General features: G+C 34.7%; 1 protein-coding gene across 1 annotated transcript in view; it reads left to right on the forward strand.

Moving 5' to 3' along the window:
• NCAM2 (neural cell adhesion molecule 2) overlaps window positions 1-15763 on the forward strand; it is a 179134-nt gene that overhangs the window by 95450 nt on the left and 67921 nt on the right. The window contains exon 9 of the mRNA XM_008501978.2: window positions 14810-14960. Coding sequence (XP_008500200.1) covers window positions 14810-14960 — 151 coding nt within the window. The remainder of the gene's footprint in view (window positions 1-14809; window positions 14961-15763) is intronic.

Here is a 15763-nt window from a genome sequence, read left to right on the forward strand (position 1 = left end):
CTTTACCCTGAAGAATTCATGATCTAAACATGTGAAATGAGTGAAAGAAGTCAGTGAAGACAGGTCACAGTCCAGTATCTGAGCCTCAATTTTGATGGTGCCACATGTGTAAATTGTTAACAAACAAGAAAAACAAAACAAAACAAAACCTCCCCCTCCACAAAAAAATAATAGTAAAATTTGAAAATTTGCAGCTTAGGTGTTAGATTTAATATATGTAAAATTGTACTCTATTTTGTATATATTTGATACAGATTCACCAGATGTATTTGAAATGCTTTATGCTATTCTCTTCATTATACTATTTTGAAATACTTTATACTATTCTTGTATCCACAAGTGAATAAAACCATCTCTAATTTTAACTTCATATGAAGTCTAAAGAGATAGCTTGAGTTGTGCTTCCTTCCATCTACTTAATATTGCAGTAATAATCTGGATGTCTGTCATTTCCTGTGATAGTGTTTCTAAATATTGCAGAACTCAGAACATTAATTAAATTCTTTTCCAAGCTTGAATTCACTTTATATTGACATGCAGATCTTAACTATATGGGGCTTGTAGAGTTTTCTCACATTTTTCATGAATCAGGCAATATGCAAAGGTAAAGAATGTGGCATTTGTTTTGTAGGCAGGTAAACTGATTTTTCCCAAGCCTGTTAACTCCACTTTACCTAATAAAAATGTTAATGAAAAGAATCTGAAATTTTTTTTGGCTCCCTGTGTATGCTCTTGTCACTGCACCAAAAGAAGCAGTGTTACAATGTCAACAAATTCTGTTGCTTTTCTTATGAGGTAGTAATGAGAAATCAGCAATGTTTTTGCTCATCTAGGATCAAGTCTTAATTTGAAATGAATCATGCAAAAGCAGGAAACTCAGATGTTACCAAGGTATTTTAATTGATTCCATAAGATTTTTTATTTTCTTTTCTGAAATACAAAAATCCTGGTCTTTCTAAATAAATTTCAAGAACTGTCCTTTGAAAAGTTGGAAAAATGTCAGAGGTGAGAGTCTGCTTGCCATATTGAAGATAATTCACAGAATCATAGAATTGTATGAATTCTATGTTGGTTGGAAAGGTTGGAAGGGACCTCAATGATCCTTTCTTGGCAAAAGCACAGTCTAGACAAGATGGCTCAGTGCCCTGTCCAGCTGAATCTTGAAAGCATCCAGTGTTGGACAATCCAACACTTCACTGGGGAGATCATTCCTGTGGCTGATCCCATTGTGGAAATATTTTCTCTAGTGTCCAATCGAAATCTCCCCAGGAGTAACTTGCAGCCAGTAGTCCTCATCTTTCCACGTGACTCCTTGTTAACAGAGTGTCTGTCGTCTTGTAGCCACCCTTCAAGTACTGGGACGTAGTGGTGAGGTCTCCCTTAAGCCTTGCTTTCTCCAGGCTCAACAAACCCAGTTCTCTCAGCGTTTCCTCATAAGACAGGCTTCCCAGTCTTTTGATCATCTCTGTGGCTCTTCTCTAGACCCTCTCCAGCCTGTCTGCATCTTTTTTGTATAGCAAGAAGCAGAACTGAATCCAGTGTTCCAGGTCTGGCCTGACAAGTGCTGAGCACAGTGGGGTGATGACTTCTTCCCTGCTGATGATGCCCTTGTTGATTCAGCCCAGCATCCTATTGGCTTGCTTTGCTGCTGCAGCACACTGTTCTCTCAACAGAGAGCTTTTGGTTCAGCAGGACTGCAAGGTCTGTTTCTACAGAGCTTCTCCCCACCTGAGCAGCACTAAGCCTGCGTTGCACTCCTGGGGTGTTTTTTCCCAGGCACAAGATCTTACGCTTGTTGTTGAACTTCATGAAGTTCTTATAAGCCCATTCTTTCAGCCTATGCAGGTCTTCCTGCAGGGTGGTTCTCTATTTCACATTGTCCACGTCTGATTTAGTTTGGTTATCATTAGTAAACTTCAGTTGACTTGTGATGGGCCCAGGAGGATTCATTCCATAACTTCCCCAGGGAATGGACGAATGGGCTCATAATCCTCCAAACTGTCTTGTAGATGAGGATGCCATTAGCCTTCTTCCAGTGTTCTGGGATGTCATATGTATATGTACAAAGTTACAGTTATGACCTTTTTTTACCTACATGTTGTATTAAAAGCTCCTGCTTACAATATCATAGAATATTTTGCTGTTGTAACATTAGCACAGGCCTGCGGGCCAGAATATTTTACCTTGCCAGATGCAATTGCATTTGATTACTCAATTGAGACACTCTTCAAAGAATTTAATCAGACATCAAAGATTTTTTTTAATTTTAACCTCAAAATGAATCATGGTGAGCTTCACATGTTATGGATATGAAGTAAAAGTATACGAATATTGTGACTGGAAGAAGAAGGTAAATACATGGACTTGAGAACAGTAAAAAGCATGTTAGGTAATCAGTGCTGTTGAGAATATACAGATTCATACCCTCTGACACATGCAAAACATGGTGCACATATAAGCATTGAGTGTGCTCTCACCAGTCATCTGACCTATAGAAATTTGCATGTTTGGGGGGGTCCTTCATATTCTCTATGGGATGTTCAACTACATTAATATGAAGTTAGGACAAATGCTTCAGTTAACTAGAAGCTAATAGTAGATTGTGCAGTTTTAGCAGGTGATAGTGTTTTAGTAGGAAGACTGATTTTGAAGGAATAAGACTGTAAGCACTGAGAGAAAAAGAGCAATTTTCCTGTGTGAGCTGATGAAGCATTACAGTAGGAAAGCTGTAAGCCAGTGTGGGTATTTCTGTGTCCTTAAGTATCCCAGTGATTCATCTGCACTCCATCCACTCCTTTAGCTCACAGTATCTGCAGTGGTATGTAACTGAAGCCAGAAGTTATTTTGATGTACCATAGCTTCTTCCAGAATGCAGGCTTGGTTGGCGACTGTGTTGACAACTCAACACTAAATTTCAGCCATATGGCCAGCGGGCCCTTCAGATTTGTTCCTCTTTCAGGAGCAACTTTAAACGCTTTGTTACCCAAAGCAGACCCAAATGGCTTTACATACATGCCTGCACATATATATCCATGTTGTGTGGTTTACTGTATTATTATACGAACTCAAAATTCTAATATTTATCCACTCTGTAAATGGATAATCATATTCCTGCCTAGTTTATATTTCAAACTTTAGAATTTTATCTCATTTAATCCATTGGCTTATGTGCTACCTATATACCACATCAATATTTTTTGATACTTCATTTGGGTTGTGGTGCTGCATTTATTGGCTGAAATAAAGTCATACAGGCTTGGAAATGGCATTTCTTTCGCTTCCAGTATCAGCTTTTTCCATTTAGTAATCAGTGATGGTATTCTGTCTCCTACACAAATGAAGACTGAAATTACCAGGGAATATTTTATGGACCAACATTTCCTATGACACAAGTGCTGCTTGGACTTGAGAATTCATTCATTCCATGCACTACACAAAAGATCATTTCATGAGCTTTTGCTTAAGTATAGGTTGTATTGTCTGCTAACAGTTTAATAATTTTCAGACAGCTATTACTTGACTGATGAAACAGTGATACTGCATCTGATGATACATTAAGTGATACAGCCACAGTTTATAGACTGCATTGATTTGGTAGTGTTCACTGGTACTGTAGGACATTCTTCAGAGACTTCAGATATGTTACATTTTTTATGGAAATTCATAGGAAATGAGCACAATGAACAGCAGAATGCTAGCAAAATGTATTTTATGCTATTATAGTCTGTCAGCAGTTTTTGTGTTCTGAAAGGCAGTTTGAATACCCTTTTATATTAGGAGAAAATAAGCATTTTGATGATTGGCAAAAACAGGACGAAAGCAAGTAGCCTGTATTCTACTTTTCAGTGTTTTGTTTAACAAGTTATCTAAATTCTGTGTAACAGTTACTTCTTACTAATTTATTAATGGCCTTATTATGCTGGTAGAAAACTCAGTTTCCTATCACATTTTCACTGTACTTTCTCAGTGTGTGCATCTACTCATACACTGTCTTCCAAAAAGTCAAGTTATGGCAGTTTAACGTGGTAATAGACCAGTGTATATCTATCATATGAGATAGTTAGGAGGCCATCCATCTCAACCTAAAGCATAATGGAAGAGTTTTATTTCTTTGCATTAGGAAAAGTGAAGACTCATTTGCACCATCCCTTACTGACAGCTTCTGAAATTCAGCAAATAATATTTCTTGTGGCTGTGTAACTAGCCCATAGACCTGAGCTCTGATTTGTGGTCCAAATACCTCCCTTCTATGCATGAACTCAACCGGTGCTGTTAAAATTTCTGAATGTTGCAATGACATAAATAATTCTATCAACAATAAGTCAGTTTTGTTTTTTCTATAAATATCTGTTTGTACAAATCAAATTACTACATGTATGCCAAAGGTTACTGTATTAATAGCATATGGTATTCTTTACCATATGACAGATAATAAGATGATAATCAAACATGCTTTAATTTATCTTGTAACAAGCCGATACATAATGTTAAAGCCCTCAGGATTATATTACTTGGTAAAAACTAATGTAATATTACCCTATAATTTTTTCTCTTCTTAAAATAGCATACAGAAGTGCACATTTAAAATATACATTTGCATCAAGAATACCATTTTGTGAATACCAAACTGAATAAATACCATTTTACCAGTGCATTTCAAAGCTTCTTTTGGAGGTGTGATCTATTGATCAGAATGTTTTAAGCTAGAAATCTGAAAATAAGTATGTAATCACGTAACAAACCAAAGTGGCCTCCTTTAGAGATTTAAATGTATGGGCAAAGAAGAAGAATTAGCATGCATACAAATTAGAGAAACAGATTATTTAAAATATGGAACATGCAACGTTATTTAGACCACAGTTATCCGTGGTCCTTTATCACATATTCAAAATTATTTCAATAATACCAAAAATATAGTAATCTGTATTGAGATAAAAATATTTTATTTAAAATTTTGTGATGAAAATATACAGATTTATATTAAGAGGGGGTTTTTTTTGTCTTTATTACTTTTATAATAATATTTGTTAAATTGAAATTGGGTAGTTATACAACATTACAACTTGCATTCACCTTTTAACAAATGACAGAATTCTAAATAACGTGGAAATTTTTTTACTCCTAAACTACCCTCATCAAATGTATCTTTGGCACTTTTTGTATTTTTGTATTTTTTGCATTTTTGGCACTTTTACTAGTGCCACACCAATAAGGTGTTGGGAGCTAGTTGCTCTGTGAAACAGAGAAAACTCTTACCCCTACCAGCAACCTGTGGTCTGTGGCTGCTGCTCACAGCCTCCTCTGCTCCAACATGGGTTTTCACCCACAGTCTGCAGCTCTTCAAGAACTACTGCAGCATGGATTTTTTTTCCCCACATTCATACATATAAATGTAGAAATGTAAATGATGTATTGCACGATAACAATTACATAAAGTAACTTGAAAAGAAATATTTCTGGGCCCTCTCAGATAAGTCCAGGTTAGCTCATTTTCTTCATTTTCCCTCCTACTGTAATAATTTAATGTTTCTTCAGTTGCAAAAAGCCCTTCATTATTTTGGATGTTTGTAAGCAAAGACTTTTTGATCTGTGACATCTGGATCTGTGTCCTCCTGCAGACAATTCCTCTGCTTATCATGGCTAAAGTTATCCACTTCTCACCTTCTGTGCCTTTCCTTCCTGAAGAGAGCCTTGTTGATTAGATATCCTCTTGCAGAGCTCCACCTCATTGCAGTTTCTAGAAAAACTTCCTATTTGATGTCTAGCCATAATGATTTTAATAAAAATGACCTTTAAAGTAAACTGAAAAGGATCCAAAGCTGCATACTAAAACTGGAATAAATTATTATTAGTCCAGTTCAATGATATGAACACATTAATCCAAGTTATCTAAGTAATACAGGGAAAAATGAACAGTACAGTTAAAATTGTTATGCAAAAGAACACCAGTTTTCATTACTCTTCTGAGAACTGAAGTTGACAGTGCTTATTTTCCTAACTTTGAAATAGATATATAAATGAAAAAAAGGAAGAGAAGGCCTAAGTTTTCATCATCATCCTGGATTTTTCTCCTTACAAATTGCTTAACCTCGCACCGCAAACCCTTTAAAATGAAACTTAATCAGAACTATGTTCCCTTTCCTGTCTTGGCTCAACTATAAGTTCTTTTCGTCCATTTTGTACTGCAGTGAGCTTAAATGCTTTTTTTCATTAATTTTTAGATTTCCAGCTGCAGGTTGTTTTTGTTTCTTTCTAACATTCAGTTATTACAACAGTATTGCCTCCTCCAGTCCTAACTCATATAAAGACCTAATCTTTGTTAGACCTCTGCCATACATAGTACTCAGCACAGAGGTAAGGGGAAACAGATTTTGATAGTAAGCTGATGATTAGGGACTTGCAAGCATAAAAAAAATTGGAATTGCCCCCGACCAAGGCGACCTCTGGCAACGCCTGAGACCCTACACTGGGCTTTTAATAGTAATAGGAGAATCATAGTTTTTGAGCTACAATCCCTGCCTGAAGAGAAGCTGGGATACGAATGCTTGATGTTTCCTTATTCTTTCACAGTTTTCTAATTTAATGTGGACAGGTCAATGTAGTTTAGTGGCATAGTTACACTGTACTAGTGATTTCCACAGCTGAAGTAATGTTTACTTGAGGTTAGAACTGACCAAACCAGAAACAGGACCAGAATGAAATTCCTAGACAGAATGCCCATGTCTCTGCTACTAATGCTACATTTATATGTTATTATTCTTGATCAGATGTACAGAAATTGAGTAATCACTGAAGAACAAATTATGGCAAATCACAGTATTTTAAGTCTGACCAGTCACAGATCTCATATTGATGCCTGTTTGGGGCCCTATGCTTTGATAGAGTCTCCCCTTACTCATGCTTTTCAGTAAGATCTTGTGGATTTGCGCTGATGTTACAAATGTTTTGCTACCATTTTAAAGATTGACAAAGCTGGCGTATGTTAACCTGTGTTTCTTTCTCCATTATCCAACAAGTCAAGTTACAGTAATATTATCTAAATTAAGGTGTAATTGCATAGAAAAATCATTATTTTTAGTGGCTGTTTTATGTGAAGTCTATATTGAAATATTGAAGTGCGCTATACTTAATGGTCTTACTCCTGAGAATTTTCCTGATCTGTACCCATCTGAGTCACCTATGTTAATGCTATCATAACAGTGTTGAAGTAGATTCAGGTCAACAAAATTCTTAGGATTAAAACCATTAAATACAGTATTTATGAGCAAATCAGAATTTCTCTGTATGTGTGTAATCATAATAGGTTTATTATTTCTGTTATAAATACTCATCATTACTATTGCTATTTTTTATGGCCAATAGTAATGCTTGTTTTCCTCTACAAGCTTTTTTTCATATTATACAAATACTTTTGCCATTGATAATCATCAACCTTTTTTTTCTTGTGATTTTCATCTTTAGTGGAAGTAATCTTGAATGGATGATCATATTTTCTCTCATTTTTCTTTCATACTCTTTTGTGAATAAAAAACAATCAAGGAAAGAAGTTCAGTTTTCTGTTTCACGTCTTAGTAAGTGGCTTTAGTGTAATGTATATCCCATGTCACCTCATTACATAATTTAAGTTTGAAAGAAATACCAGAATGAATGAATCAAATATCAAGTTCATAATTTCTTAAAAGTTTATATAAAGCTTTCAAGAATATGTTTTTCCTGAGATTGCACATGCTGTTAACAACCTGCATCAAACACACTACTATTACCAATATAAATTCTTTAAGAGTAACTGCTGTGCCTGCAGATGAACAGGGAATCAAAACAACGTTTGGTTTTTTTCTTCAAGATTATTTTTTGTGACTTCCCTGGTGTAACACTATACATCTATGAACAGTAGGTTCTTCAATAATGTCTTCCTTGTGGAAAAACAAATTCCTAACAAATTCAGGAATTTGCAGCATGCTGACATATATATATATATATATTTAACAAGCTGCAGTCTCCTATAAAAATCAATGAAGCCCAAGACACTGCTGTAGCATTATTCTGATACACTGGACATTAAGGCATATGCACGTAGCAATACTCTGGAATTTTCTGCTGTCTCCAACAGGTGCATGGATAGAATACATTTACCTGAAGAGAATGGGAAATATTGTGAATATACCATCCATAATCCAGAAGGGAGCTTCCATCAGCTTCTACACGATGATGGCTGTTGTGACCAACAGCCCTTTCTCATCATCAAAGGTAGATTTTCAGACTAGGAATTGCTGGTCACTTGCATTTAATAGTCTTCTGGAATTTTTTCATCATTTAGTGTCAGTATGTCAGGTTGCAGGAGTTCTTATCTTTCATGCTGCTTCAAGGAACAGTTTCATAAGGAATTATGATTTGCTTAACTCTCACATATAAGAAATGTCAACATGAAGTATGTCATCTGAAATTTTCCTCTTGTGGATAGCAACACAAGTAGAAATCAGAGAGTTGCCAAAAAAATTGTTATTCCTAAGAATTATGAAATTCCAAATTTGATTCCAATAATCAGTATTTGTTTTTTTCTTGAAATTTCAGTGATGTGTACTTGGAACATGACTAAGACAACGTAATGAGTTAGCAATTTCTGACAATTTGATCTGAAGAAGAAAGAGCGAGGCATAAAATTGAAACAGGTTTTTTTGTGTGTGTGTTTTTGGGGTTTTTTTGGTTTGTTGGTTTTTTCCCTATCCTACCCAAACTCCCTCACCTATTTGAGGATCATGTACATCTACAGCAGCCACTTTGAAGGAATTTGAAAAAGTCCCAGAGTTTTTACCTAAGTTATACATTCTCACAATCACAATTTTTCAGTATGTTTGCACCATGTTTTACAAAAGAAACAACATTCTCAATTCTAAGCCACTGTTTATTCATCTTTTCTGTTGTTAGCACATGCAATCCATGTCCAAACCAGCACTAAATTACATGGTGTCAGAAGACACGTTGGGTAAATATGTGACTGGCAAAACTGACCTGCAGTGTTGTAACTATGGACAGTAGTGGCATTTTGCTCACAAATAAGCTTTAACCATTAGAATAAAAATAACTACGAGTATTTCAACTGATCTAGTTTTTAAACTTAGGTATTTTTTGCTTTCAAATTTGCACTTGGACTTCAAGGGATGAATGAGTACTCTCTCAGCCAAATGGTAACCTCTGTGGGAGGGAAGATAATCAACAGGAAGTCACAGCTTCTCTAACCATCCAAGTAATATTACCAAAATCCAGCTACAAACAAGTCACCAATTTCTGCATCTGTTCTCACTTTCCACTCTTGCTTTCTGCCAACTCAAAATGCACACTTTGGCATCCATACAACTTCATCTCATTTGGTGCTACAGTTCCTCAGTGGGAGTTGGAGAAATGGTTGAAAAAATCAAGCTCAACCAGTAATTGCACCATCCACCTCTCTCCAAGTACAGCTTTCTACAGCTGAAAAAAAAGATGACAATTTCTGAGCACCATAATCAGCTAATTCTCCCCTTCTGAGAAATTAGACTTTTTTACTGCAGTGCTAATGGCAGTGTGCAGATGGAACACTTCATGGTACTTGAACAGGTTATTCTCTCCTAAAAGCTGTTCTTGTCTCTTTGTGGATGTTGCTATCTCATCACATGCCTATTGTCTCTTGCAATCATACCCTAAAAACTGTATATACCTCCTCTGCATGAGGAAACCTTGAAATACTGAGTTATCACCATTCTGGTACTGCCTTGGAAACTCTGGAACATGGTCTATGGACCTGGGCACAAATCAGTCAGGTCACCATCAGCCGGTCAGGACTTTGGGGTTGTTCATGTTTGGAACTACAAATCATGGGACAAGTTGGGGAAGAAAGCATGAGATAAAGAGTTAGGTAGTACAGTGGCATATGTAGCATGACAACAATTTTAGCAAAATAAGAAATATATATTTACTTCACAGAATCTGTATAATTAATCTCAAGCTATGAGATACTTCCCATTTTATGATTACTGCAGGATTCATTTGTCTTGATCTGCATGTCCTTACATGAGTAAGAGTATTGCAAGTGCAGAAAGTTCTCACCCATTAGTTTTGTTTTCTTGTCTTCTTCAGAAGACACCTTGTATACTTCAGTGTTGTTTAGATGGAGAACTGTATATAAGAATTTTCTTTTCTTTGACAGTGACAGAGAACTAGAAACACCTAAAAATGTGTCTCTGCTGAAGATTTGTCTCTTGTGTTTTAACTTTATGCTGGTGATGAGGTTGTGGAGGAAAAAACACACCACTAAAGCCCCTGCCCAAACCATTTGTGAATATTTGTGAATATTTCATTAATGACAAAAAATATTTTTATTTCTTAAGATTTTGTTTTAATTTCCAAAATGCTGTAGAAAAGTAAATTCTGAACCTTACCTGTCTACTATTTTCAGGACCCACAATGGTCTGCTTATTGCAATTATTCTTGTGATGTCTTAGAGTGTAAGCACCTGTTAGCATACATGCTCATTGATCTGTCTAAAGAATTATGTATATCTGCGTGGAACTGTGTTGACTACATATGTTTTTCAGACCTCACTGATTTATTCATGCTCCACAGTGATGAGTGAAATAGAGTAGTTCAGTGGATTAGGAGAAATCATGAATATTAAACCACAGACACTGTTGAATGTTAGAATTTATGTTTTGTCTATTTTTTATTCTTTTTATTAATACTAAGAAATAAAAGCACATGTACTTATTCATCTATCAGAAAATATGTTTGCATTTTGTATCTATCCCGCTATGATGTTTGAAAGGAAAAACAGTCCAGTTCAGTAGGAGTCCATTACTATTTCAGGAAGACTTGAGAGTTACTGACATGAGTAATTTATAGACATTTTATCTATATTTTGATTTATCACCAGTGGAGGCTCCAGTGGTTTTTTTTCCTGGTGGGAATTTCAACTGAGGACTACTGGGCAAGTGCAGTGTACTTTGTGTTCCCTTCATGTGTGCTGTCTCTTCTTGGTTTTGTTGTGTTACTGTGCCAGACATGGTGCTAACGTGGTCTCCATACTTCGTGCAGGAGGGAAATAATCCTCAGAAAGATTTTACCAAGGATTTTAGATTTCTGGTGGGTACAGTCCCCAAAGTTAGTGCTGCCTCTGCTTGACATTTTTTATTTTCTGTTCAATAAACACAGTCTTTAAATGAAATAACTGATAATATGGATCAGTGTGAAGGCAGATTTCTTTGTCAGTATATTCTACTTTTGATAATACCCTATAGAACAACAGTTTCAGTTTTTGCTTTGGGCTAACACTGCAGATTCAATTTTTGTCTCATCTTCTTCATTGCTCTCTGTCATAGTCAATTTCAATGTCTCTGCTGTGTTCTTAATGTTCATTCCTAGCTGTGCTTCAACATGACTGCATGGTTATTGTCCTTTTCGTGTCATCACAATTTGTCCTTGGCATACTTACCCAGATCTTTATTAACCAACTAATACTGTAGAAGGAAGTCCTACAGCCACACTAGTAATGTAGAAGTCCTTGTGAAAATTCATTGTACTATCTAGCGTTTTTCATTTGGATGTGTTAATCTCCAGCCTATTTTGGGAATCTTCTCTAGACATACACAACGGCTTCAAAACATTTTCTTTATTTATTTGACCGTGGCATTTTCTTGGTCTGTATTTGCAGCGATGTTTTCTTTCACATATTTCTTTGTTCAGGAAGGTCAGCCAAACAGGATACTTTTAATTAGGTACTGCACCATGTTTGTGAAAAAATTCATAGAATTGTTGACTAATCCATCTGCAAAATAGGACAAGGGAACAGGACTTCTTAAACTGTTCATGAAGAAGCCAATGTATAATGCACATTCTGAGCAGTGCTGCAGAAAAGTGCTTATTTTATTAGCCTTTTCAAAGAGACTATTTTAACCAGTTTTATACAGAAATAGTAGAAATTAACTTTAGTAAATTAATGTTTTATGGTAATTTGTTTCATTGTTCCATGGTTTTGTGGACTTTTGCTTAACCTAGTAGATTCCTCTCAAAATGCTTCTAACCATGTATTTGATAATTAAAATAAGTTATCTGGTTATGTAAAAATCTCCTGTTTCTCAGAATATTTATTAGGGGGTTTTCTCATACACGAGAACATAGGAAAGTTACTTTGGTTACAGGCCAAATGTTTTTCCAGCAGTATTAGAAGATAGATAAAATAAAAATGGGATTGAGAAATTACTGTAAAAGCTATTTATTTTTAAAGATCTCTGGGCTTATTTTAACTGCCTTTTGTTGGTTTTGAACATCAGTTAGCACTACTGTCTTTGAAATGTATGGAATTTATTGTAGTGAAATATATAGTGAATTATACAGTGATGTAAAGTGTTTGGTATTTGTATTAAACTGAAAAAAAAAAATCCTTTGTTATCAAAGACATAATAGCATTGAATTTTTTTTTACTTCTGTAAAAAAGCTTTAGTGACTTCAGTGAGAGTTATGAATAATTTAACTCTTTTTACAGGAATCCTGTTGACCATACTGCACACAAGGTACAGCTAGTACATATTTGTTTTTCACAGAATGGTTTATTAACATTTGGAATACATAGGTTTAATTCTTTTTTTTTTTTTTTCTTTTTCATATATGTTTCTAAGACCTATTACTAGAACTGAAAAATTGAGATAGCTGAATAACATTCATTTTACTTCAGAAAATCATGGTGATAGAACTTCAGCAAAATTGTTATTACAAGTATAAGGGAAAATAATTTCACAGAAAGCCAGTTTGTATTTTGCAAGGAGAAGGCACCTAGAAACAACTTGGCTCCTTATTGTAGGTTTGTAATACCCATTAAGAAAGGGCAAAGAAAATGTTTTTGTCAAAGTACCTGTTCTCTACTACTTCTGCATATAATAGAACTACCTAAGTGCTTTTGATGGGCAGGTCTTAATGAATCACTAATGCACTATTTAGTACTGTATCTAGGATTCATAGTCACAGGTTGTTTCAGCATATGGCTTCTCACAGATTTAAATGTGACTTCTTAGGGAAATATTTGTAATCAAAGTAAAATTAGAAATAAAATTTCTCAGGAGTATATACATTTTAGGAGTAATATTGACTCACCATTGCATTACTTACATACTTGATGTTTTAGAAAAGAAAAAAATAGTCAGTGGGTAAATAATATATTATTGACTGTGTAATACAAAGTACTTAGATATATGTACATAAAACAAGTGCTTAATGTGTCAGAAACTAAAAAACTATTTAATGTAGGGTGTTTTTAATTGCATTTTAATTATCTCAATAATTCCTTCCAAAACCTATAGCATTCAGTACTGTAGCATGTTTACTAGTAACTTTATAAATGTTCTCTTCCCTTTTTTAAAGGTATTATGAAAATGAAATTTTCAGCATTAGATATTACATAAGAGATAATTAGATGGTCTCATTTATTATTTTTTACCAGTGCAGAGGATTTTAGGTTTATTCTTGCAGTAGAATTCCATAACTTTAATATATGTAGGTGTGCTGTGAACTTTTCCCAGGTAACAAAATTCAGTGTTCTTGGACATTGATGTGGGACCAGAATACGTTTCTTTACATAGAAATTATGGAATGCTTTATATGACTGCTTTATGACAGATATTTCAGTATCTAAATTGTGTGCATTTTTCCTGTATTCAGTGAAGAAACAATTGTACAGATTTAAAAGGTCAATCACTTAAATATCAGCTGCCACTTGGTGAGTATTTAGTGTAAAAAGCAGTAAACCAGAGTGTATATTCTTACAAGATTGAACATTCAAGTATGTTTCAAGTTTAAATGTGATATAATGAAATGCTACTCTTTCCTCCTCCCTTTTTCACCTTCCTCAATTATGAAATTAGGTATTTTTTATTTTTTTTCTCCTCAAACAAAAATGAAACAAAGATGCAAGTTTCCCAAAACTACAAAATAAGTAAGAGCAGAACCAGATTGAAAATAGCTTTCCCCAAGGAAACTGAGGAATATACTGCTCCATGAAGGTTGCATTGTCAAGCAGAGGATTTTTTTAACATTTTTAAATATTTATTTTCCCTAATATTTTATGCTCTTGAAATTGAGATATTCTGGGGGGAGAGGCTGAGGAGGATGAGGATTTGTATGAAGTTTCTAAATATAAAATGTATGTTCTAGAAAATCAGAAGCCAACATTCATTTCTCTCCTGTGCCTTTTTCCATGCAGTGATTTAGAAATGAAATCAAGAAATTCCTGTTGCATTTATGGGTCATGTTTTTAACAGTTGTGAGATTCTGAAAGAAACTGTGAATAACGAAAGTAAATCTATGACTGGATTTGTGTTTTGATGATTATTTGAGGAAGTATTTCTATTCAGTGTCACAGGAACATTTTTAAGGACAAGGGCAATAATGCTAAGTGTAATATAGGATACCATGACTTTATGTGTATGCATTTTCATTGACAATATTATAACAAAATTAGTGAGATCATGAACAGGTTTTGAGTATACAGTTCACTATTCCAGTCATAAGTGGGTACACTTTGTGGTTTACCTTGACAGTGTTCCTTTAAGCATGTACTTATTCCCTTGATTATAGGGCCTAGAGACATATTTTTCTTTATTTTTAAAAAATTTATTTTGAAACTTTAGAAGTTGCTTAGCTGTCAGTAATGACTTCACCATAGGTGAAGAGATGCTTTCAGTCATACTTAATAGTGGTGTTTAATACATAGAACAGAAATAAATACGCATATTTATACAAATATATATATATAAAACCTTTCTTTTTCCTGAATCAATGTAAACAGAGCCCAGATGGCCGTATAGAAGTCAAAGGGCAGCATGGAAAATCGTCACTGCATATTAAAGATGTGAAGTTGTCAGATTCAGGGAGATATGACTGTGAAGCTGCAAGTAGAATTGGTGGGCACCAAAAGAGCATGTACCTTGATATTGAATGTAAGTTCTAATATTTATTTTTCTCTTTTAAATTTGTTCTAAAAAAAAAAAAGAAAGTACATTCTTAATGGAAGGTCATTTTTGTCTGGTAATCTGTGTTTAAACTTGCCTTATTTAAGAAAGCATGTGATACTGTAGTTAAAAATTTCTGTGGAGGAATCTTGTCTTTTCTGAAGCTGACGAGATCCTTGTTGGTGACTGAAGCAGGACAGGATTTCATCTGAAATGGTATTCCAGTGATATAATTCACTAACTTAAGTCTAAGCTTAACTTCAAATCTTTGGGCTATTGGAGACTGCTGTGGGTAAAAAGTATTCAGTATGATAAAGTAAGGACTAGTGTGAGCAACAGCTCAGTCTTGAGCTTAAATTCTACACATTCAACATCTTCTGATTTCTTCCTAGTTCTCTGATTTACTAAGCTCCAGCAAGTCTCTAGCCCCTGTTACGTGCCTCCTGGAATTCATAAGTTTGTGACAATCTCTCCCAGACATTGTCTTCATTCAAAGCTCTTGAATTCTGTACAGGAGACAAGGAGGGCGGGTTTTTGCTTAGAGAAGAGTCTGATGCCTTAGAGGGCAATTAGAGAGTATAAATCTGAAATTTAGGAAAAAAAAAACCCAAAAAAATCATCTCTTCAAACTGTTTTTCAAATTCATGAAGAAAAGATTTTCAAAATATGAGAAGAAACAAAAAAACTTTTGTTTTATATTTCATCATTGTTCTGTTTTGCTGGAGAGTTTAATCTGGACAATATTTGTTTTGTTTGTTTGAAAAAAATTTGTTCTACATTTGCAATATAGC

The sequence above is a fragment of the Calypte anna genome, chromosome 1, assembly GCF_003957555.1.
Source record: "Calypte anna isolate BGI_N300 chromosome 1, bCalAnn1_v1.p, whole genome shotgun sequence".
NCBI classification, from domain to species: Eukaryota; Metazoa; Chordata; class Aves; order Apodiformes; family Trochilidae; genus Calypte; species Calypte anna.